We start from the raw sequence: 22,623 nt of genomic DNA on the forward strand, positions 1-22,623 counted from the left end.
CTTCTCAGCATAAAATTTAAATGCAAGAGTGGCCTTTTTAGAGTTTTTTTAATTATATAATTATAATAACTTTTCTTTTTAATAATTGTTTTTTAAATCATTATTTTTTTAAACTTACAATTTGGTAAAAAACTTGAACTAAGAACTTAAACTTAAGATAAAAACCTTTTTACATAGAGATTTTCAGATATTAAAAAAACAACCGTTTTGTTATAAACTAAGATTGGAAGGAAAATATAAGTGCTGCCAGAAAGTTGATAATGATTTCTCAATATTCCTTAATTTCAGCACAAGTTGAGGAATAAGGTTTGAGAAAATTGTTAATATCAAATGCTGAAATTTTGTTTAAGAACTAAAGGTTTATCAAACGTTGGAGAATATTTTTTTGTAATTGCTGGGTTCGAATGATTGATATTCTAGCTTAGGTCGGAATATTGTGGGTATATTGAAAAGTCTGTTGAGATTATTAACCCAAGCTGTACGTCTTAGCCGGGATGTAGCCGTGGGAGTACCTCGAAGCCTTTTCTCCCTTTTCCCTCTAGTCGAGGAGGGTAATTGATAAAGGTTATCGCATTAAAAAACTTCAGTTTGCATTCTCATTCAAAGCCATAAGTATATCTATGAGAAATTCCAAACTGAAAGCTGCTTAATTGATAAGTATTTGCAAACTCACTGCTGCTGATATAACTGTACATAACTAATAACAATTAACATACATAAAAAAATATATTTTGAATCTGCTACGCTCGCATATGTGCATACATACGCACATACACATGACCAGAGAATCAAATGAACTACAAAAATTGCCACAATGTGCTCTTGCTATTTATAAAAGCTGCAATAAAAACACCTACAACTAGTTAATAACAAGCACACGCAAGAAAAAGCTAACTTGGCTAACTCCTCAATTCAAATAGCGACAAAGTAATTTCTTTTCGTTCAGTAAGCAAACCGCTCTGATATTAAACACTTGAACACGTCTCCAGCAGCTGCCAATTCTAAAGATTCGCGCTCCGCTAAATCCACTGAATTCGTCAGTATGTCTGTCACACAATTTCTGTTGGCGATACTGATTGGTCTGCTGGGTTATGCAGTTTACTGGTTGCGTCAACGCTTCATGTACTGGGAGGTGCGCGGCATTGCCTTCGAAAAACCAAACTATTTTCTAGGCAACTTGAATGGCATACGCACGACACGCTCGTTTTTGGAAATTTGGTTGGCTACCTATAAGAAATTCAAGGGCACCGGCCCATTTTGTGGCTTCTTTTGGTTCCAGCGTCCTGCGGTGTTCGTATTGGATACAAAATTGGCAAAATCTATATTAATAAAGGATTTTAATAATTTTGTCGATCGCGGCTTTTATACCAATGTCGAGGATGATCCACTCACCGGACAGCTTTTCCTATTGGAAGGTCATAGATGGCGTGCCATGCGCAATAAACTGTCGCCTACTTTCACATCTGGCAAAATGAAGTACATGTTCCCGACTGTGTTGCGTGTGGGTGAGGAGTTCGTGCGCGTTCTAGCGGATACAATACAGCAGCAACCAATTCTAGAAATACGTGATTATTTGGCGCGTTTCACCACCGATGTTATAGGCACTTGCGCATTTGGTATCGATGTGAACAGTTTGAATAATCCCAACGATGAGTTTCGTCAGATGGGTAGACGCGTTTTCACCGACTTGCGGTATGGGCGGCTAGGTTTGGCTTTAATTAATAGCTTTCCCAAATTGTGTCGGAAGTTGCATATAAAAAGTACACCTGATCACATCACCGAATTCTATATGCGCCTCGTACGCGAGAATATCGATTATCGTGAGAAAAATAATATCAGACGTAACGATTTCTTCGATATGCTATTGGATTTGAAAAATAATAAATTATTGAAATCTTTGGATGGCGAGGAAATGAGCATAACGGTTGAGGAGTTGGCAGCACAAGCGTTTGTTTTTCTGATTGCTGGTTTCGAGACTTCATCGACTACAATGAGCTTCGCACTCTACGAGTTGGCACAGCATGAGGATATACAAGAGCGCGTGCGTGCTGAGATTGCGGAAGCTTTGGAGAAACAGAATGGCGATTTCACTTATGAGTGCATGAAAGATATGGTCTACTTAGACCAAGTGATATCAGGTAAGTCAGCAAGCCAAGAAGGGAGCATTTATTTGCTACTTTGCATGTTTTATAATATAAATAATTTCTTCATTAATTTGCGCAGAGACGCTCCGCCTTTATACTGTACTGCCGATTCTGAATCGCGAGTGCATGGAGGAATATACAGTGCCTGGCAACCCGAAATTCGTTATCAGCAAAGGCATGCAAGTGCTAATACCGGCTGCTTCATTTCACCGTGACGCTGATATATACCCCAATCCGGATACTTTCGATCCTGATAACTTCTCACCCGAGAAGGTGGCCCAACGGGACAGCGTGGAGTGGTTGCCTTTTGGCGATGGCCCGCGTAATTGTATCGGCATGCGGTTTGGTCAAATGCAAGCTCGTATTGGCTTGGCTTTGTTGCTGAAGAACTTCAAATTTTCAGTGTGCGGAAAAACGCCAATTCCGATGACTTACGACAAGGAACAATTTCTAGTGCAATCTGAGCATGGCATTTCTTTGCACGTCGAGAAAGTGAGCGCGTAATTTTAGAAATCTTACGAAATGTATTGTGCACGCGCAGATGTTTTTATGTCATTTCATTGAGCTTTATTACGTAAGTACTTCAGATTATTGTTTCTTGTTTCGTAGTACCAAAATACAAATCACACACGTGCTCTCAATTGTGTTCAAGTTCTCTCCTATGTGTTCATAGTCACGCTTTCCCTTGCTTTATAGATTCTGAGAAAGCCTTCGATAAAATACAATACAACATGACAAACTATTTAATGTATTACAATCACTTGACATCGGGGAAAAGAAGTTGCGCTGCTTGAGAAACCGCAGAGGTTAAAATAAATAGCGAAAATACAAACAAATTTATATATTGAAAGGCGTTAGGCAGGGGTGCGTATTTTCTTATCGATGCAAGGTGAAGCCATAGGAAGAGTATACAAATTCAGATACCAGGGATATTGGATTAATGGGAACTGGGGCTGCACCGAAGAAATTAAGACACGAATAGAAATGCCAAGATCAGTATTATGCAACTAAAAAAAATGATCCGCAGTCATGAAATTAACATGCCGTTAAAAATTCGTTTCGTCAAATGCTGCGTACTTTTGTATGCGATTGAGATATGGACCCTTAATGTGGCTGACATGAACAGGATAGAAACTTTGAAATGTGGATATATAGATAATATTGAAAATCGCATGAACTAATCACGTTTGTAACAGTGAAGTTCTTCAGTGAATAAACCGGAGTTGGCACCTTCTCACGGCGGTGAAGCGAAGGAAGACAGCTTACTTAGGGTATATTCTACGAAATCGAAAGTACAAAATGTTGCAACTCATCCTGGAATGTAAAAAAAAGACGAAATATTGGAAGAAAACAAATGGTTGCGTAATATTAGACACAGGACAGGCATAGGAAACCTCAGAGAGTTGTGGAATATGACAAGAGACAGAAAAGCTTTAAACGAAGTCACAAACAATATTTTGACGTGATAACGTCTTATAATTCGATTTAGCCGGCTGCACGCACGAAAAAATGTGTCGTTACCTTGCTCATTAGTGTTACCTTGCTCATTTGTCGTTACCTTGCTCATTTGTAGTTACCTTGCTTATTTGTCGTTACCTTGCTCATTGCCGTTACCTTGAATGAACTGCAAGCGAAAGCGCGGAACGAACAAAGCAAACGAACGGCAACGTTCGACATCTTGCTCTCTCCTACTTAAGTGAGCGTATATATGTATGTATATGCGCATATGTACATATAAGAATTCACGTATTTGTACTTGCATATGCCTTCTTATTGATTATTATTAATTTGATTTACTTGAAGAATTTAAAATAAAACCAAGTTTGTTAATAATACCTGTTGTTTTAATGTTATTATTATTAATTTTTTTATTATAACTATATGAAGGAAAAAATGTATGGTAATATTTACCATATACCTTATAAGATATGTTGTATACTAATATATGTATATAAACATGCATATACATATACAATTTCGCGCAATTTTCAAAAAGAACAAATCTATATGTAAAGATGCATACAAGTCATATGGACATATCAAATATACGAATATATTCCGTACGCAAGCAAATGTACGCTAATGTGCTTGAACTGCAAGCGAGAGCGCGGAACGAACGACAAAGAGCACAATCGGCCCCCGCGTTCGGCAACGTTCGACATCTGGCTCTGTCATACTTGAGTGAGCATATGTATGCATGTATATGCGCATATGTGGGTATATAAATTCACATACTTGTATTTGCATATGCGTTCTTCCTGTGTGCATGGTAATGAACCATTTCTCTGTTGAGAATAGGACGATGATAGAAAAAGTAGGAAATGAAAGGGAGTGTTTCGAGTTTAAAGTGTCTTGAAAAAGGCAAATTGATGATGGTGCCTCTTAGTGTTGTTGACTTATTAACGTCTGATGCACAATCGAAATTGAAGATATCATTCATGAATTTGATAAGTGTTTCGTCATTTTGCACGTTTGTGTAAATGTAACTTGACCTATTCCATTGCAATTCCATTTACCTCCTCCTCTATATCCATACAAAATATCTATCAAACAAATAAAATTAAAATTTTGTTTTGAAAATTGCAACCATTCCATCAATATTTTCTTATGACGTTGTCACGTTAAACTATCGTCAGTAAACCGACTTTACAGACAACCTCTTTTTTTAGAAACTGGAGAGTTAGGTGGCCATAAGTTCGTGAAAATTTTTAGCCATCCAATCTTGAGTCGCCATTGCTTCGTGTGAAGGAGCAGGGCTTGCTGAAAGATGTACAGGGTGTACGATATGAAGTGTTACCTATTCAAAACACCATAACTTTTTTGTGTGGAAATAGTTTTTATTGATTTCAAAGACAAAATTATTCAAAAATGATTACAATTTTAACATACATATATTCACTTTAGCTCGATATGACCACCTTTTGCCTTGACTATAGCCTTCAAACGGTCAAAAAATGAGTTGCATGCTGCACGAATGTGATCTTGAGGAATTTTGGCACATTCTCGTGTAATCGCTTTTTTCAGCGCATCCATACTGGCATATTTTTTAGTCCACACAAAATGGACCAGTCCGTAGTCCATCGGATTTGCGTCTGGCGAATTCGAAAGCCATTGTGTGGACCAAATGAAGTGTGGAACATGATTTTTAAACCATTCTTGGTTCACTCGAGCTTTATGAGACGGTGCCGAGTCCTGTTGGAACGTCCATGGTCTACGACCGAAATGTTTGCGTGTTCACGCCTCTAGAGCAGCTTTTAAAACATTTTCCCTATAATAAGTCGCCTTCACTTTGACACCGGGCTCGATAAAAACGATTGGAGAGCGTCCATCAGCGATCACTGCGGTCCAAACCATTACTTGCGATGGGAAATACGTAGGCTCAAATTCTCGTATAAGCATTCGGTCAAGTAAACACGATCGTTCTGAGTTTTTATGAACTGCTCAATTGGGAATTTTTTTTCATCAGAAAACACAATGTTAGGAAATTCGCCACGTTCGTGCAAGCGCAACAACTCCTTTGCTCTTTCGCACCGAACTTTTTTTTGCTGGGGTGCTGTTTGGAATTTGTAAGCCTTGACCTTGAGCTCATTTTTCAATATGCATCGAATGCTGCCGTGCGATATTTTCAGTTCTTTGGCCATTTTTCTTCCACTTCGGCGTGGATTTCGATCACGTCGAGCCTTCACTTTCCGAACCATTCCTGGCATTGTTGCGTTTTTTTTGGTCCACCTCCATAGCATTTTGCAATGCTACCAGTATCACTGTAACGTTTTATGGTGCGATACACAAACATTTTATTAACTTTGAGGTGACTGAGTTCACGAACAATGGCTGGTTGTGATTTTCCAACCAAATATAACGCAATAACACTATTACGTTTGAATTCCATCACAGAAAAAAAAATTAACAAAACTGAGACGCAAATGCTTTTGATGGCTTATAAACATTATATTGAACTGCCATCAGAACAATTTTGACGTTGATGTCATGAACTGTTTTACAGATACATTAGTAACACTTCATATCGTTCACCCTGTATAACCTGTCACCGCGTACACTATCCACCCAGGTTTTCACCACTGTCTCTAGAACTTCGATATATCCAGCAAAATTGACTCGAACTCCTTGAGTTAAGAAGTGTGGTGCCAAGATATGTTCTTTGCTGCTCACACCACCTAAGACCTTAACAGGAGCTGAAAACTTCGTACTCATGTCAATAGGAATCTCTGCAGGATAGGAACATAGTCATTTGTCATATCTGCGGTTGGTCTTTTGGTCTTGGTCAACATTTTTTTCGTCAGAAAAAAAAAGCCGTAGAATTTTCAGACGCTTCAGGGCGCTTACTTTTGTTGAGAAGGTTTTTTGATCAATAAACGCGCAGTTTTCGTGTTTGCTCCGACATAAACTGTTTTCTATGCATAACATAGGATTGGCGCCGGAGATCTTTATGGACAACTCGAAGTATAAGACTCTCAGAAACTTTAAACTCCCTCCTGAGGGCCCTCATCGATTTTGAAGGGTCCTCGTCGATGATCGCTTGTGCTTGTTGAATAAATTTTGCAGATCTGACAGTAGCAGAACATTCCTCGTGTTTTTTGCGTTTTGCAACAGATTAAGCATCGCCGCCTGGTGATTCCAATGCTCGATAACTGTACGTCTCTTCATTTTTCGAGTTAAGTTATAGTCTTCTATGCCTTACCTGAAAAAGAGCAAACAAAAAAATCATAATAGTGGCAAGTGCTAGCCTCATATTTGCATATTCTCAACTATATTTTTGCGTTTTGCAACAGATTAAGCATCGCCGCCTGGTGATTCCAATTCTCGATAACTGTACGTCTCTTCATTTTTCGAGTTAAGTTATAGTCTTCCATGCCTTACCTGAAAAAGAGCAAACAAAAAAATCATAATAGTGGCAAGTGCTAGCCTCATATTTGCATATTCTCAACTATATTTTTGCGTTTTGCAACAGATTAAGCATCGCCGCCTGGTGATTCCAATTCTCGATAACTGTACGTCTCTTCATTTTTCGAGTTAAGTTATAGTCTTCCATGCCTTACCTGAAAAAGAGCAAACAAAAAAATCATAATAGTGGCAAGTGCTAGCCTCATATTTGCATATTCTCAACTACCGTACGCACCCTGTATTATTTGGTTTATAGAAAGAAATACAAAAAAAGAGAGAGATTTACATATAGATATTTTGTGTGTTTGACCGAGCTCCTCTTCCTATTTGAGGTGTGCACCTTGATGCCGTTCCGCAAATGGAGAGACCTACAGTTTCAAGCTGGCTACGAACGGCAAATAGTTTCTTCTGAAGAGCTTTTTCGTGGAAGAAATACACATTGGAAGTAATCAAAGAATATTTTTCTTTTGGTAGGTGTCGCCCTCGGCGGACATTAGCGAATCTTCGAACGCATTTCTTTTATGATAGATGTTTCTTTTGAAAAAACCAACTGGCAAATTGGGAGAGAAGCTCGGCATGCATTTTTATACATATTGGCTCTGATTTAGATATTTGCACATCAAAAACTCAAGTTGTTCGATGAGTGAACCGGAAAATTGTTACTTTGAACAGCTCTCATACTTCTCGGCACATGAAAAAAGTTAGTGTGTAGCACACTGTAACTGTTATCTATCGAACACGTAAACATAAACGTATCGAAATTTTCGCGCTTTTTATTGTCCCTTTCTTTTTTAGATAATTTAAATTCTTATCTATTATCATTAATAATTCAGTAGTCGGAAAGCTCACTCATAGCAAAATAGTTTTAAATAGCTGCTCCAGCCCAACCATTATCAGTATTTAGTTGTAGTTTTCCACAGCTGCACTACTAATTTTTTGTTCTGAAAGCGGGTAAATACACCCGTTGTGTTTCTAATTTTACTCACGCTGCTGAGATGTCTCCCACAGAAGCACTAGTGAGCATTGTGCTGGGCCTACTGGGCTACGTCATATACCGCCTGCGTCAGGGTATGACCTACTGGCAGCGACACGGTATTCCTTGTGAGGAGCCACATTATTTAGTTGGCAATTTGGTTGGTTTGGGCAAGACGCGTTCATTCCCGGATATTTGGCTGGATACTTACAGAAAGTTCAAAGGCACTGGTCCCTTTTGTGGCTTTTATTGGGGCCGAAGCGCATCTGCTTTTGTGCTGACACCAGAATTGGCTAAACTGGTACTTATTAAAGACTTTAATAAATTCAGTGATCGCGGCTTTTACCACAACGACAAGGACGACCCTCTTTCCGGGCAACTTTTTTTGCTGGGGTGCTGTTTGGAATTTGTAAGCCTTGACCTTGAGCTCATTTTTCAATATGCATCGAATGCTGCCGTGCGATATTTTCAGTTCTTTGGCCATTTTTCTTCCACTTCGGCGTGGATTTCGATCACGTCGAGCCTTCACTTTCCGAACCATTCCTGGCATTGTTGCGTTTTTTTTGGTCCACCTCCATAGCATTTTGCAATGCTACCAGTATCACTGTAACGTTTTATGGTGCGATACACAAACATTTTATTAACTTTGAGGTGACTGAGTTCACGAACAATGGCTGGTTGTGATTTTCCAACCAAATATAACGCAATAACACTATTACGTTTGAATTCCATCACAGAAAAAAAAATTAACAAAACTGAGACGCAAATGCTTTTGATGGCTTATAAACATTATATTGAACTGCCATCAGAACAATTTTGACGTTGATGTCATGAACTGTTTTACAGATACATTAGTAACACTTCATATCGTTCACCCTGTATAACCTGTCACCGCGTACACTATCCACCCAGGTTTTCACCACTGTCTCTAGAACTTCGATATATCCAGCAAAATTGACTCGAACTCCTTGAGTTAAGAAGTGTGGTGCCAAGATATGTTCTTTGCTGCTCACACCACCTAAGACCTTAACAGGAGCTGAAAACTTCGTACTCATGTCAATAGGAATCTCTGCAGGATAGGAACATAGTCATTTGTCATATCTGCGGTTGGTCTTTTGGTCTTGGTCAACATTTTTTTCGTCAGAAAAAAAAAGCCGTAGAATTTTCAGACGCTTCAGGGCGCTTACTTTTGTTGAGAAGGTTTTTTGATCAATAAACGCGCAGTTTTCGTGTTTGCTCCGACATAAACTGTTTTCTATGCATAACATAGGATTGGCGCCGGAGATCTTTATGGACAACTCGAAGTATAAGACTCTCAGAAACTTTAAACTCCCTCCTGAGGGCCCTCATCGATTTTGAAGGGTCCTCGTCGATGATCGCTTGTGCTTGTTGAATAAATTTTGCAGATCTGACAGTAGCAGAACATTCCTCGTGTTTTTTGCGTTTTGCAACAGATTAAGCATCGCCGCCTGGTGATTCCAATGCTCGATAACTGTACGTCTCTTCATTTTTCGAGTTAAGTTATAGTCTTCTATGCCTTACCTGAAAAAGAGCAAACAAAAAAATCATAATAGTGGCAAGTGCTAGCCTCATATTTGCATATTCTCAACTATATTTTTGCGTTTTGCAACAGATTAAGCATCGCCGCCTGGTGATTCCAATTCTCGATAACTGTACGTCTCTTCATTTTTCGAGTTAAGTTATAGTCTTCCATGCCTTACCTGAAAAAGAGCAAACAAAAAAATCATAATAGTGGCAAGTGCTAGCCTCATATTTGCATATTCTCAACTATATTTTTGCGTTTTGCAACAGATTAAGCATCGCCGCCTGGTGATTCCAATTCTCGATAACTGTACGTCTCTTCATTTTTCGAGTTAAGTTATAGTCTTCCATGCCTTACCTGAAAAAGAGCAAACAAAAAAATCATAATAGTGGCAAGTGCTAGCCTCATATTTGCATATTCTCAACTACCGTACGCACCCTGTATTATTTGGTTTATAGAAAGAAATACAAAAAAAGAGAGAGATTTACATATAGATATTTTGTGTGTTTGACCGAGCTCCTCTTCCTATTTGAGGTGTGCACCTTGATGCCGTTCCGCAAATGGAGAGACCTACAGTTTCAAGCTGGCTACGAACGGCAAATAGTTTCTTCTGAAGAGCTTTTTCGTGGAAGAAATACACATTGGAAGTAATCAAAGAATATTTTTCTTTTGGTAGGTGTCGCCCTCGGCGGACATTAGCGAATCTTCGAACGCATTTCTTTTATGATAGATGTTTCTTTTGAAAAAACCAACTGGCAAATTGGGAGAGAAGCTCGGCATGCATTTTTATACATATTGGCTCTGATTTAGATATTTGCACATCAAAAACTCAAGTTGTTCGATGAGTGAACCGGAAAATTGTTACTTTGAACAGCTCTCATACTTCTCGGCACATGAAAAAAGTTAGTGTGTAGCACACTGTAACTGTTATCTATCGAACACGTAAACATAAACGTATCGAAATTTTCGCGCTTTTTATTGTCCCTTTCTTTTTTAGATAATTTAAATTCTTATCTATTATCATTAATAATTCAGTAGTCGGAAAGCTCACTCATAGCAAAATAGTTTTAAATAGCTGCTCCAGCCCAACCATTATCAGTATTTAGTTGTAGTTTTCCACAGCTGCACTACTAATTTTTTGTTCTGAAAGCGGGTAAATACACCCGTTGTGTTTCTAATTTTACTCACGCTGCTGAGATGTCTCCCACAGAAGCACTAGTGAGCATTGTGCTGGGCCTACTGGGCTACGTCATATACCGCCTGCGTCAGGGTATGACCTACTGGCAGCGACACGGTATTCCTTGTGAGGAGCCACATTATTTAGTTGGCAATTTGGTTGGTTTGGGCAAGACGCGTTCATTCCCGGATATTTGGCTGGATACTTACAGAAAGTTCAAAGGCACTGGTCCCTTTTGTGGCTTTTATTGGGGCCGAAGCGCATCTGCTTTTGTGCTGACACCAGAATTGGCTAAACTGGTACTTATTAAAGACTTTAATAAATTCAGTGATCGCGGCTTTTACCACAACGACAAGGACGACCCTCTTTCCGGGCAACTTTTTATGCTGGATGGTCACAAATGGCGGAGCATGCGGAATAAACTCTCTCCCGCATTCACCAGTGGAAAAATGAAAATGATGTACCCGACTATTGTGAAAATAGCTGATGAGCTCTCAAATTTGACGGGTGCTATGCAAAAGCAAGATACCGTGATAGAGGTGAAAGAGGTGTTGGCGCGCTTCACTACCGATGTGATTGGCACTTGTGCCTTCGGCATAGAATGCAATAGTTTAAAGGATCCCAATTCAGAGTTTCGCGCAATGGGTAAGAAAGCTTTAACGGATGTGAGACATACACAGCTGGCACGTACCATTATTAGTAGTTATCCAGAATTGGCCAAATGCCTGCACATGAAAGTCATACCCGATCACATTACTAAATTTTACATGGGTATCGTGTGCGAGAACATCGAATATCGTGAAAAGAATAATATTAGACGCAACGACTTCTTCGATATGTTGCTGGATCTGAAGAATAACAAAGTACTGAAGTCGGAAGATGGCGAGGATATGAGTATAAGTGTTGGCGAATTGGCCGCGCAGGCATACCTGTTTTTGATAGCCGGTTTTGAGACTTCATCGACCACAATGGCATTTGCGCTCTACGAGTTGGCACAGCATGAGGACATGCAGCAGCGTGCGCGTGAGGAGATTTTAGAGGTGATGGTACGTCACGAGGGCAAACTTACCTACGAGTGTATGAGCGAAATGGTGTACTTGAATCAGATTATATCAGGTGAGTTTAAGCGTAGTGTTCTTGCTGCGCTTTTGGGGTAAAACTCACTAATATTATTACAGAGACCTTACGTTTGTATACTGTGCTGCCAATACTGAATCGCATGTGTCTGGAGGACTACCCGGTGCCGGGCCATCCGAAGTACGTCATTAAGAAGAATATGAAAGTGTTGGTGCCAGCAGGTGCAATGCATCGCGATGCCGATCTATTTCCCAATCCAGATAAATTCGATCCGGAGCACTTTTCGGCGGAACAAGTGGCCAAACGCGATGGTATTGAATTCTTGGCCTTCGGTGAAGGGCCGCGCAATTGCATCGGTATGCGCTTCGGCCAGATGCAGGCGCGCGTGGGTTTGGCGTATTTGCTGAAAAGCTTTAAGTTTAGTGTCTGCGATAAAACGCCAATACCGATGGTCTATAATACGAACACCTTCCTGGTGTCTTCTAACACTGGTATTTATTTACGTGTGGAACCAGTTTGAATTGGATTTAATCTTTTTGATTTTATTGTAGTATTTAATTATGTAGTTAAGGCTCTTTGGTCCATATAGAAATAAAAGAATCAAACATGTATATATATAAGTATGATTAGGTAATATATGAATATAAAAAAGAAAATTTTTGGAATGTTATTTATTTATGTGGTTTGAAATGTTTACTAACAAATACTTTTGAATTATTAGTAAAAGCAAACGAAATTTTAATTGCGAAAAAGTGGGGAGGTGCACTTCTGGGGGTGAAGTGTACGTGGCTTCTTGGGGGAATGCACACTGAGGTGTATGGCAGTTGTGTCAGTAGCCTAAAGACCGACCATTGTGGTAGAATGCCACTCCTGCACGAGGTGCCCCTACTTTTAATCAAAAATGGCGGATCTAGAGAGGCAAAACTCGAAAAAACCCGTAATCCTAGGTGTAATTCGAACCGTGCCTATAGGATGAATGGCACTACGTATATTACGTGTGTCTTATAACGGTGACCTCCAGATATCGGGCGCCCTCTGGTTGTAATTAGCCTTACCGCGACACCGGGGCACTGTCGTGGCCAATGCCCTCCAACTGCCAGCGAAATCAAGGATATGGAAGTTGCCGACATGGCCCTGGGGTCAGATGGCAAAGCTTCTGCAATAGCACCAGAGGAAGAGGAGAAACTACTATCTTCTCCCACTCGTGACTCAGGAAGAAAGGATGAAAACAAGGTGCGGCTGTGTGGTGCCGCCAAAAAGCGTCTAAGGCAATTCTGATAAAAGGTCACAGCATTGACGAGGCAAGAGAGCTGGCTCAAAAACCAGCTGATCTGAACCGATAACGCTGCATCAGCACCACGCCAAAGCAAAGCTCCTCTAAGCGTGCCAATTTACAGGGGAGCTCTAGCGTTGGAAGAAAAGCAGACCAAAGGCAGCAGTGCCTAATCCAGAAGTCCAGGTAGATTCAACAAAAATGTCTTACAAAGACGCAGCGTGTAGCAGGAAGTTGGGAATAATACCTCCTGACTATCGAACTACAATATGGACGACGGAACAACTAACAGCCATACAACATGCTATTCTGGAGGCTATACGGAAAAAGCAGACTGGTGCTGCAAAGCCCAAATTTAATAATATAGTTGCACCTTTTGCCCAGGATACATAGTTATCTCATGCGGCTGCGTTGATACGGCTATTTGGCTAAAGGAAGCAGCTCCTAAGCTGAAGCCGTGGAAAGATGCACAGCTGAAGATTGTACAGGAGGCAGATATACCGCGCCCACACATCTTCGTTGGTCGCTTTCCAGAATTGGACAGTACCTGAACTGAGGATATTATTAGCCTCCTTGACGGCCAAAACGAGGGCCTCAACACGAATGACTGGCGGGAGCTCAACAGAGTGCTCAAGGGTACTGTGGTAGAAATCACTGTTGCTATCGACCCAATCTCCACAGAGGTCATAAAAACATTTAATAATTGGCTGAACTACGGGTTCGGTAAAACCCAACTTCGGCCAAAATCTAAAGGCCCGATTAATCCGCCCAAGGTTACCGAAAATGACTGAACCTTCGGTGAAACAAAGCTCGGAGGAAGCGGGAACTTTGACTCCAACGGCTTAAATAGCCCAGGACGATAAAGCCAGTTGCTCCAGACACGTGGCAGAAAAGCCACCAACAACCGGCACATGGCGCCATAAGGAGGAGATTTAACCAAGAACTCTTGGATGTAGCTTTCATTCAAGAACCATGGGTACGTAAAGGAGTCGTTCTGGGACCCCAGAGCGTAAACGGTAAGTTGATATATGCTGCTAACAAAGTCCGTCCCATAGCGGCGTTGATAATAAATAATCAACTAGCCTTTATCCCTTTCACAGTTTATTACAGAAGACCTGGTGGCAATTTGGGTAAAAGTGCCAACGAGCAAAGGTGAGCATAAGGTAGTACTTGCCTCCGCTTACCTTCCAGGAGATGAGGTTACTGCTCCAACAAGGGAGGTTATAGCTCTGGTGGAATAAATAAAATAAATAATTGGCGCGTACACTTCTGTTAGGTGTTTGACCGAGCTCCTCCTCCTATTTGTGGTGTGCGTCTCGATGTTGTTCCACAGATGGAGGGACCTACAGTTTCAAGCCGACTCCGAACGGCAGATATTTTTATGAGGAGCTTTTTTCATGGCAGAAATACACTCGGAGGTTTGCCATTGCCTGCCGAGGGGCGACCGCTATTAGAAAAATGTTTTTTATTAATTTTGCTTTCACCGAGATTCGAACCAACGACCTCTCAGTGAATTCCGAATGGTGATCACGCACCAACCCATTCGGCTACGGCGGCCGCCAGCCCTGGTGGAATACTGTCTGCAAAAACGTCTCCGGGGGATCCTCTGCTGTGATGCAAATGCGCACAAACATAAATCCAAGAGGTGAGTACCTTCTTGAATTTCTACTTAGATATAATATATCTATCCTAAATCGAGGCAACGAACCGACATTTATTAATGCAATCAGGGGAGAAGTCCTTGACATCACTCTCTTTAGTCATAATGCTTTGTCCGATGTCTGACAAATGACAATTTACAGAAACCTCAGAAAAACTAATTGGGACTACTTTCACTTTTGTTTAGAACAAAGTGTTATCTGCTCTAGACGTCATATTCAGCTTATATAGAATCTGAGGTTGAGCTCGAATCGAACGAATGTCCGACCCTTAATGGAACAACACTTCAACTCTCGACAGAAGCGAACTATCTTGGCGTCAGTCTTGACAAAACGCTTACTTGGAATTCCCATATTGAGAGAGTAACTTCAAAAGCCACAAGAGCCTGCACAAGGCTTTTTGGTAAAACATGGGGACTAAACCTTCTGGGGATATTCACCACAGTTGTGAAACCCATAGTCACTTATGCATCCTTAGCATGGTGGCCCAAGGTCAAGCAAAGAAAGGCAGCAAACGAATTAAACAAACTGCATCGCCTGATATGTGTTGGTATTACAGGGGCTATGAAAACATGTCCCACGGATGCATTGGGTGTGCTCCTGAACATACCACCGCCTCCAATTCTAATTGAAAGGGAAGCTCGCTCGAGTGCCTTAAGATTAAAAGGTATATCTGAACTTAAAAGTGGGGATATGAAAGGACATTTAAAGATCTTAGAAGACTTCCTACTCCCTACTAACTCTATCACTTTCAAACCTGGCTCCCAGCTATGGTTTACTGATGGGTCCAAATTGGAAAATGGTAGAACAGGGGCAATGGGGGAATCAATGGGCCTAAATTCAAAAAAATCGATTCCGATGGGATTCTACCCAACAATATTCCAGGCAGAAATACATGCCATTGAAATATGTGTGAGAGAATGCCTTAGCAGGAAAATGAGAGGTACTCACATCTGCATACTTTCAGATAGCCAAGCGGCTCTAAAAGCCCTTCTATCAACAACTATCACCTCTAAATTCGAAAATGATTGCCTAAACCTTCTCAACACGTTAGGGAACCTCAACATAGTAACACTAGGCTGGATTCCGGGACATGAAGGGCATGAGGGAAATGAAATGGCTGATGACCTTGTAAAACAAGGAGCAAATATGCAACTTACTGGTCCTGAGCCTTTCTATGGACTCACAAAAGGCCACATTAATGAATTCCTTAGGAAATGGGAAGAAAGAAAATTTGCTGCACACTGGCTAAACTGTGCCGGTCAGCGTCAAGCCAAACTATTCCTAAGTCCTAACAAAGGAATATCTGACAAGCTTCTCTCACTAAGCAGAGTAGATCTGTGTCTTTTAACAGGATATCTTACAGGTCACTGCAGCCTGAGGTATCATCTAAATAATATTGGTTTATCTGAGACCAATGTCTGCCGCTTTTGCGAAATGTACATAGAAAGCTCAGAACATGTGCTTTGTGAATGCCCTGCGTTGGGCAGACAGAGACTTCATCACCTTGGTGGTATCGTAGTATCTCCATGCAATCTTTGGAACAACAAACCCAAAATTGTGCTACAATTTTTAAAAAGCCTAAAACTCCAGGGTTACAAAAGTAGGCCTTTCACAATAGATCAGCTCTGGTCGCAGTGCGTAATGGCCTTCTAATAATAATAATAAAGGTAAGATCAACAAAAGAGTTTTTATTGCAGAACCCCTTCTGATTCATAGATGCTTTGTATGTCAAAGCTAAACGCAATTTCCTGATAAGGAAAAATTCACACGATCCTACAGACGAATGCAGATGGTAGCAGGCAGCTGAATGTGATTTCGGACAAAAATCATGTGAATAATGATCTAATGTGGCTCACCAAAGACATCACCAGGAAAGGTATTTCGATTTTTTTACTTTACCTACATGCCCGAATGGATTGGTGTGTGATTACTGCACGAAAGTGTTCAAGTTCGAGTCTACGTGCATGAAACACCAAATGATAGCAGAGGCTTTTTTCTAAAGCGGCCGTCCCTCAGAAGGCAATGACAAGCTTCCGAGTGTATTTCTGCCATTAAAAAGCTCGTCATAAAAAACCATTTGTCATTCGGAGTTCCCCCCATTTGTGGAACACGCACACCAAAAATAGGAGGAGGAGCTTGGCCAAACACATAAAAGAAGTGGACGCAAAAATTACGAGCGTTTAAATCAACAGACTATTCACGGCTCTCGTAGGGATAGAATAAGGAAGAAACAGTCACTTTAAAACTTATTACGATTGGTCATGTTGTTGTAAGCCTTAAAAAAGTATTATAATCTTAGCAATGAATTATTATTATTATTTAGAAAATATTTGTAAACAAAACAATTGGAAGGATGACAAAGTAAAATTTTCAACAAGCGGCAGGTAAACCACCTGGAAAAAGCTAAGAGTCATTGTATGTGAAAAGTACCGTTATCGAGCAAAGAGTTGTTAGTCATCTTTGATTAAATAACTGCCAGTTCTTAAAGCTGATAAGAATATTCTCTTGGTTATGGTTAAATGAGCTTTGTTAGAATATGTATGTATGTATGCATATAAGATGAATATATTATAAATACGTATAAGTAGTTTTTTGCCAAGCCATGACAGCTCAACAGAATTCACTTCAAAGTTTTGACTTTATTATCAAAGTGTCCGAATATTTGGTAAATGCATGGCGGCCGCCGTAGTTGAATGGGTTGGTGCGTGACTACCATTCGGAATTCACAGATAGAACGTAGGTTCTAATCTCGATGAAACTCCAAAATTAAGAAAAACATTTTTCTAATAGCGGTCGCCCCTCGGTAGGCAATGGCAAACCTCCGAGAGTAGTTAGGCCAAGAAGAAGCTTCTCATAAAATATCTGCTGTTCGGAGTCGGCTTAAAACTGTAGGTCCCTCCATTTGTGGAACAACATCAAGACGCACACCACAAAAAGAAGGAGGAGCTCGGCGAAACGCCCAAAAAGGGTGTACGCGCCAATTATATTAATAATTATAATTATAAATGATTGGTAAAATACAAAGTGCATATGAATGAAATGTACTATCAGGTGCTTTGTTTTAGTTGCATGTGAACTAGCGATATCGATAATTTTGGTTTGGCAACTAAGAACGGCAAACTGTCTTGATATCTTTGTTCAGTAAAGTTTGGCAAGCCATCATAAATCGTTTAACGCCAGAACAACGCTTCCAAATTAAATTTTTTTTTTCGCGAAGTTCATAAATCGAAATGGGGAAGGAGCGGCCGTTACGGTGACTGAAGCTATGCTGACTGAATTTTTTTCCCGAAAATAATCTGCTAAATATCGACTATATTTGGTTCTAACAAGACAGCGCAACTCGTCATACAGCACGCGTAAAAATCGCTTTTTGCACTGACGCCATACCACCAGATTTATTAGAAATAGTATGCACAAATCGGACTGATCGAATGAACCATGTAACTTGTGGCCATGGCGAACATATGCCGGATATCATATAAAAAAAAATAAATACCATGAAATTATATGTTTGAGAGGTCAGTGGCTCGTTAAAACGCAACAGCAATTGCCTTACAGGTGGGCCAGTTCGCCACTCATGGTGAGCGTAGTGCCATCCAGCTGGAAGTAATCAACAAGTTTTTGGCAATTTATCTGTTTCTTATTGAGTTTTAATTTTTTAGGCATTGTATTACAAAGCCATATAAACCCTTGTTCCAAATTTTGTGTAAATTAACAAAAAAAAAATGTAAAATGCCTTTATCAAAAATTTCAATCGTTTTAATTAGAAGTTTTGGAAAAATTTCGAGTCTGCAGTTTTATAGTTCATTTAATATTTGTGTATGTACATATAAGAGCATATTGTAACGTCTACTTGCCAACAAAGCCTGAGGCAAAAGAAGCCTGAGCAAGAAACTACGAAAAGAACCGCCCTAATATGCATTTACCACATTAACCGATACACGCGTATGTATGTACTATATGTATGTTATCTTGTACGAGGAAGTTGGTATCTGCAGGGAAGCAAGCACTGTTTAAATATCTTTATATTCCCATAAAAATAATATCTTGTACTTTTGCGATACTAAATATAAATATATATGCAAATGTATGTGTGAGCACATAAATGGCCAATTTTAATCTGCATATTTTGGCAAAATTTCTTATTCGGGTTTTTAAAGCGACGGAGTTGTTTACATGACTGCAAGCAGCAATATTGCATTTCTGTGTGGGTAAACAGAGCGATAATATTTTAAGCGTTTACTTGGGACAATGACCTTGCAGGAAATCCGCGTCAATAGTGATGTTTATTAAAAATAAAAAATGCTGAAGTAAAATTGAGCGTATGCCTATGTATAAGTAAAGCCCGGAAAAGTGTTGCAATTATTACTTTAAAGAGATTGAATAAATAAAAATAATGAACTCTTTTTTTATAGAGACCCTGAAAAGCCTCAAAAAACAAAAATAAATAAAACAAATAAAAAGTAAAAACAAATTACATCTCTTTCATATTTTTTATAATTTTCTTTTTATATTTGGGCAGCGAAATTAAAAGAGCGATTAAATAATATCGATCTGTAAAGATTTCATACCAAATTTACGCATAACTGTAATTTGTTATACGAATTCAAGGTTAATTTTTAAAACCTTAGGGGATAAATATTAATAAATATTAAACATTAAAATGCAAATATAAATATAGGTGACTAAAATTTTGCCCGTAGCACACATTTAGGGAGTAGAAAAAATCTTCATGCCATACCCGCACTCGTGTCTGCTTTACTATTTAACTCTTCACCTTTTTTTCCGCCAAATATTTACTTAAACTGTCGCATTTTTTTAGCCTCTCATTTCTTCCAGTTACGAAAATATGCATTGATAATTGTTCCAACAGCAGTTGCAGAAATCTATAAAATGAACTGTCAGAATTTGCAGCGTTCAGTTGAAAATCAAAAGCCGGTCCGCGGCGACAACAAAATGCACTGAGTAGTATATTATAAATACAAAAAGCGAGAAAAAAAGTTATCAAAACAAAGTCAGCCGCGCAACACACCCAAGCACACCACCAAAAAAAGTATTAACAATGTCAATGACCGTGATATTGTTGACGATCGTCATCGTCTTGTTCGCTACGTTGCTACTTCTGCTGCATCATCGCCTCAGTTACTGGCGCAGGCTGGGCATACCACACGACAAACCCAGCTGGCTTTTGGGCAATTTGGTGGAGGCACAACGCACACTAAGCTTTGCCGACATCAGCCGCAATATCTACTTAAAGTACAAGGGCACTGGTCCCTTTTGCGGTTTTTACTTCTTTCATAGACCGGCAGCGGTGTTGCTGGATTTTGAACTGATAAAAAATGTGCTCATTAAGGATTTTGCAAATTTCGCCGATCGTGGCATGTTCAGCAACGAACGTGATGATCCACTGACAGGACATCTCTTTCTATTGGATGGTCACAAGTGGCGTAGTCTGCGTAATAAGCTCTCGCCCACTTTTACCTCGGGTAAAATGAAATTAATGCTGCCGTCCATAATTGAGGTGACACAAAATTTGGTAGACGTGTTGGGTGAAAAGCTGCAGGTAGACAATGTTGTTGAGTTGAAGGAGTTATTTTCGCGTTACACTATTGACATCATTGGCAAGGTGGCATTCGGCCTCACTTGCAATTCGTTGCGTGATCCCGACGCAGAATTTGCAATCATGGGCCGACGTTCGTTTAGCGAATCGCGTCATGCACCCGTGGTGAGTGGTTTCATGCAAAGCTTTCCTAATTTGGCGCGTCGTCTGCGCATGCGCACGATACATGATGACGTTAGTGAATTCTTTATGCGTCTTGTGCGTGAAATTGTCGAGTATCGTGAGAAAAACAACATCAAGTGCAACGACTTTATGAGTATCCTCATCGATTTGCGCAACGATAAAAAACTGCGTGGCGAGAATGGCGAAGAAAAATGTCTGACAATAGAGGAGATGGCAGCACAGACATTTGTATTTTTCATAGCTGGCTTTGAGACTTCTTCTACCACAATGTCGTTCGCCGTGTATGAGTTGGCACAACGACCGCTACTGCAAGAGCGTTTGAGGCGCGAGGTACTGGCAACATTTGCCAATCACAACAACGAGTTTACCTATGAGTGTTTGAACGAGATGCCGTATATGGACCAGGTAGTGTCTGGTGAGTGATGAAAATGATTTAGTTACATACAATATTGCACATCAACTTACTTCCGCCTTCTCTCTTCTTCTTGTTAGAGACCGTAAGAAAATATCCAATTGTGCCGCATCTTAACCGGCAAGCTTTGAACGACTATGTCGTGCCGGGTCATCCGAATTATGTGATCAAGAAGGGCATGGCAGTAATTATACCCTCTGTGGGCATACACTATGATCCCGATGTGTACCCAAACCCAGAGCAATGGGATCCCGACCGTTTTACACCGGAGAAGGTAGAGCAGAGTGATTCAGTCAGGTGGTTGGCGTTTGGCGAAGGACCACGTAATTGTATAGGGCAACGTTTTGGACTCATGGAGATTCGTATCGGTCTTGCACATTTGCTGCAAAAATATCGGTTCAGCGTATGCGATAAAACTGAGATACCACTGAAGATCAATGTGAAATCGTTTTTGATAAGCTCACTTAACGGTATCTATGTGAAAGTGGAAGAGCGTGAAACAACGAGCTGAGCTGGAAGCTGCGAAGTTGGCTTGATACTAAAACGCCATATTGCAAATACGGGAAAAGTGGATTTATAGATTTATATTTTGCTCAAATTTGAGACATCACAGCAGCTAGTACTTCATATTAATTAGGGTTTTAAAAATGGTTAATAAAAGTAATAATAATAGTAATACTGCTAATAGATAGTGCCGTAGCCGATTGGGGTGGCGTTTGACTCTGGACATGAAACACCAAAATGATAGAAAAATATTTTTGTAATTCTGGTCGCCCCTCGGCAGGCAAGGGTAAACCTCCGAATGTATTTCTACCATGAAAAAGCTCCTAGCAAAAAACTATCTGGCATTCGAAGTCTGCTTAAAACTGTAGGTCCCTCTATTCGTGGAGAAACATCAAGGCACATAGCGCCAATAGGAGGAGAAGCTCGGCCGAACACCCAATAAAGGGTGTAAGCGCCGAATATATACATATATATCTGAAAATATTTTTTTTTGTTTATGTTGTTCTTCCAGCGAGCAATACTTAGTGGTTAAAGGAAACGCAAGGCGCTCTAAATGCATGTTAGGCTCTTTTTATGCTCTAATGTAATTAGTTACATTAAATTGTGAAAATGTTCGTTTTCGAAAGAGGTTCCAATGATGATCAATTCCTTCCATTTTAAGTCATTCGTCAGAACTAGACTTACAAACACACATTTCTTTTAAACTAAATATTATTACAAAAAAGAATTTTAAATTAATTTCATTTGCTAACTTAACTAATTTTTCATAGATTTAAAGCTAACTTTGTGAGGCACTTACACTGCTACACTTAGGCTGCTACACTGCTGCGGAGCTCCATGCACCCTGGGGCCTCAATACTAGAGATGTTTCCTCGTATGTCAACGGTATTGGAGTGCGAGAGGTAGACGTGAATTTGTTTTTGCTCAGCACTGAGACAAGGCTAATTCAAATGAGGAACTGACTGAAGCGCATGCCAATACAATTGCGTGATCCTCGACGAAAGCAGCCAAGCAAGAAGCTGACGTTGGTGCAGATTTTCCACAGCAAATCGTTCTGGTATGCATTTTGTTGGTTCGGCATAAATTTCAGGATCATTTTGCATTGCTTCAATCGGTATGAATAGTTTAGTGCCACTGTTTGTTATAAGACCTGGCGTTGTGGTCTCATAATCCTCGTTTGCCACGCGTTTAAGATAAGGATAGATTGGGTGTAT

General features: G+C 40.1%; 2 protein-coding genes across 2 annotated transcripts; both read left to right on the plus strand.

Annotated features, from left to right (window-relative positions):
- Nucleotides 1-889: 889 nt before the first annotated feature.
- Nucleotides 890-21,694, plus strand: LOC129244399 (uncharacterized). The gene is made up of 7 exons (XM_054882021.1): nucleotides 890-2,138; nucleotides 2,224-2,646; nucleotides 10,713-11,855; nucleotides 11,918-12,307; nucleotides 12,838-13,084; nucleotides 19,740-20,908; nucleotides 20,986-21,694. Exons 1-7 carry the CDS (start codon nucleotides 1,043-1,045, stop codon nucleotides 21,414-21,416), a joined length of 4,899 nt encoding a protein of 1,632 aa, XP_054737996.1. The 5' UTR covers nucleotides 890-1,042; the 3' UTR covers nucleotides 21,417-21,694.
- On the plus strand, nucleotides 10,668-12,413 carry LOC129243771 (cytochrome P450 6a9-like). The gene is made up of 2 exons (XM_054881065.1): nucleotides 10,668-11,855; nucleotides 11,918-12,413. Exons 1-2 carry the CDS (start codon nucleotides 10,760-10,762, stop codon nucleotides 12,334-12,336), a joined length of 1,515 nt encoding a protein of 504 aa, XP_054737040.1. The 5' UTR covers nucleotides 10,668-10,759; the 3' UTR covers nucleotides 12,337-12,413.
- Nucleotides 21,695-22,623: the final 929 nt, after the last annotated feature.

Source organism: Anastrepha obliqua, chromosome 4 (genome assembly GCF_027943255.1).
Source record: "Anastrepha obliqua isolate idAnaObli1 chromosome 4, idAnaObli1_1.0, whole genome shotgun sequence".
Classification (NCBI taxonomy): domain Eukaryota; kingdom Metazoa; phylum Arthropoda; class Insecta; order Diptera; family Tephritidae; genus Anastrepha; species Anastrepha obliqua.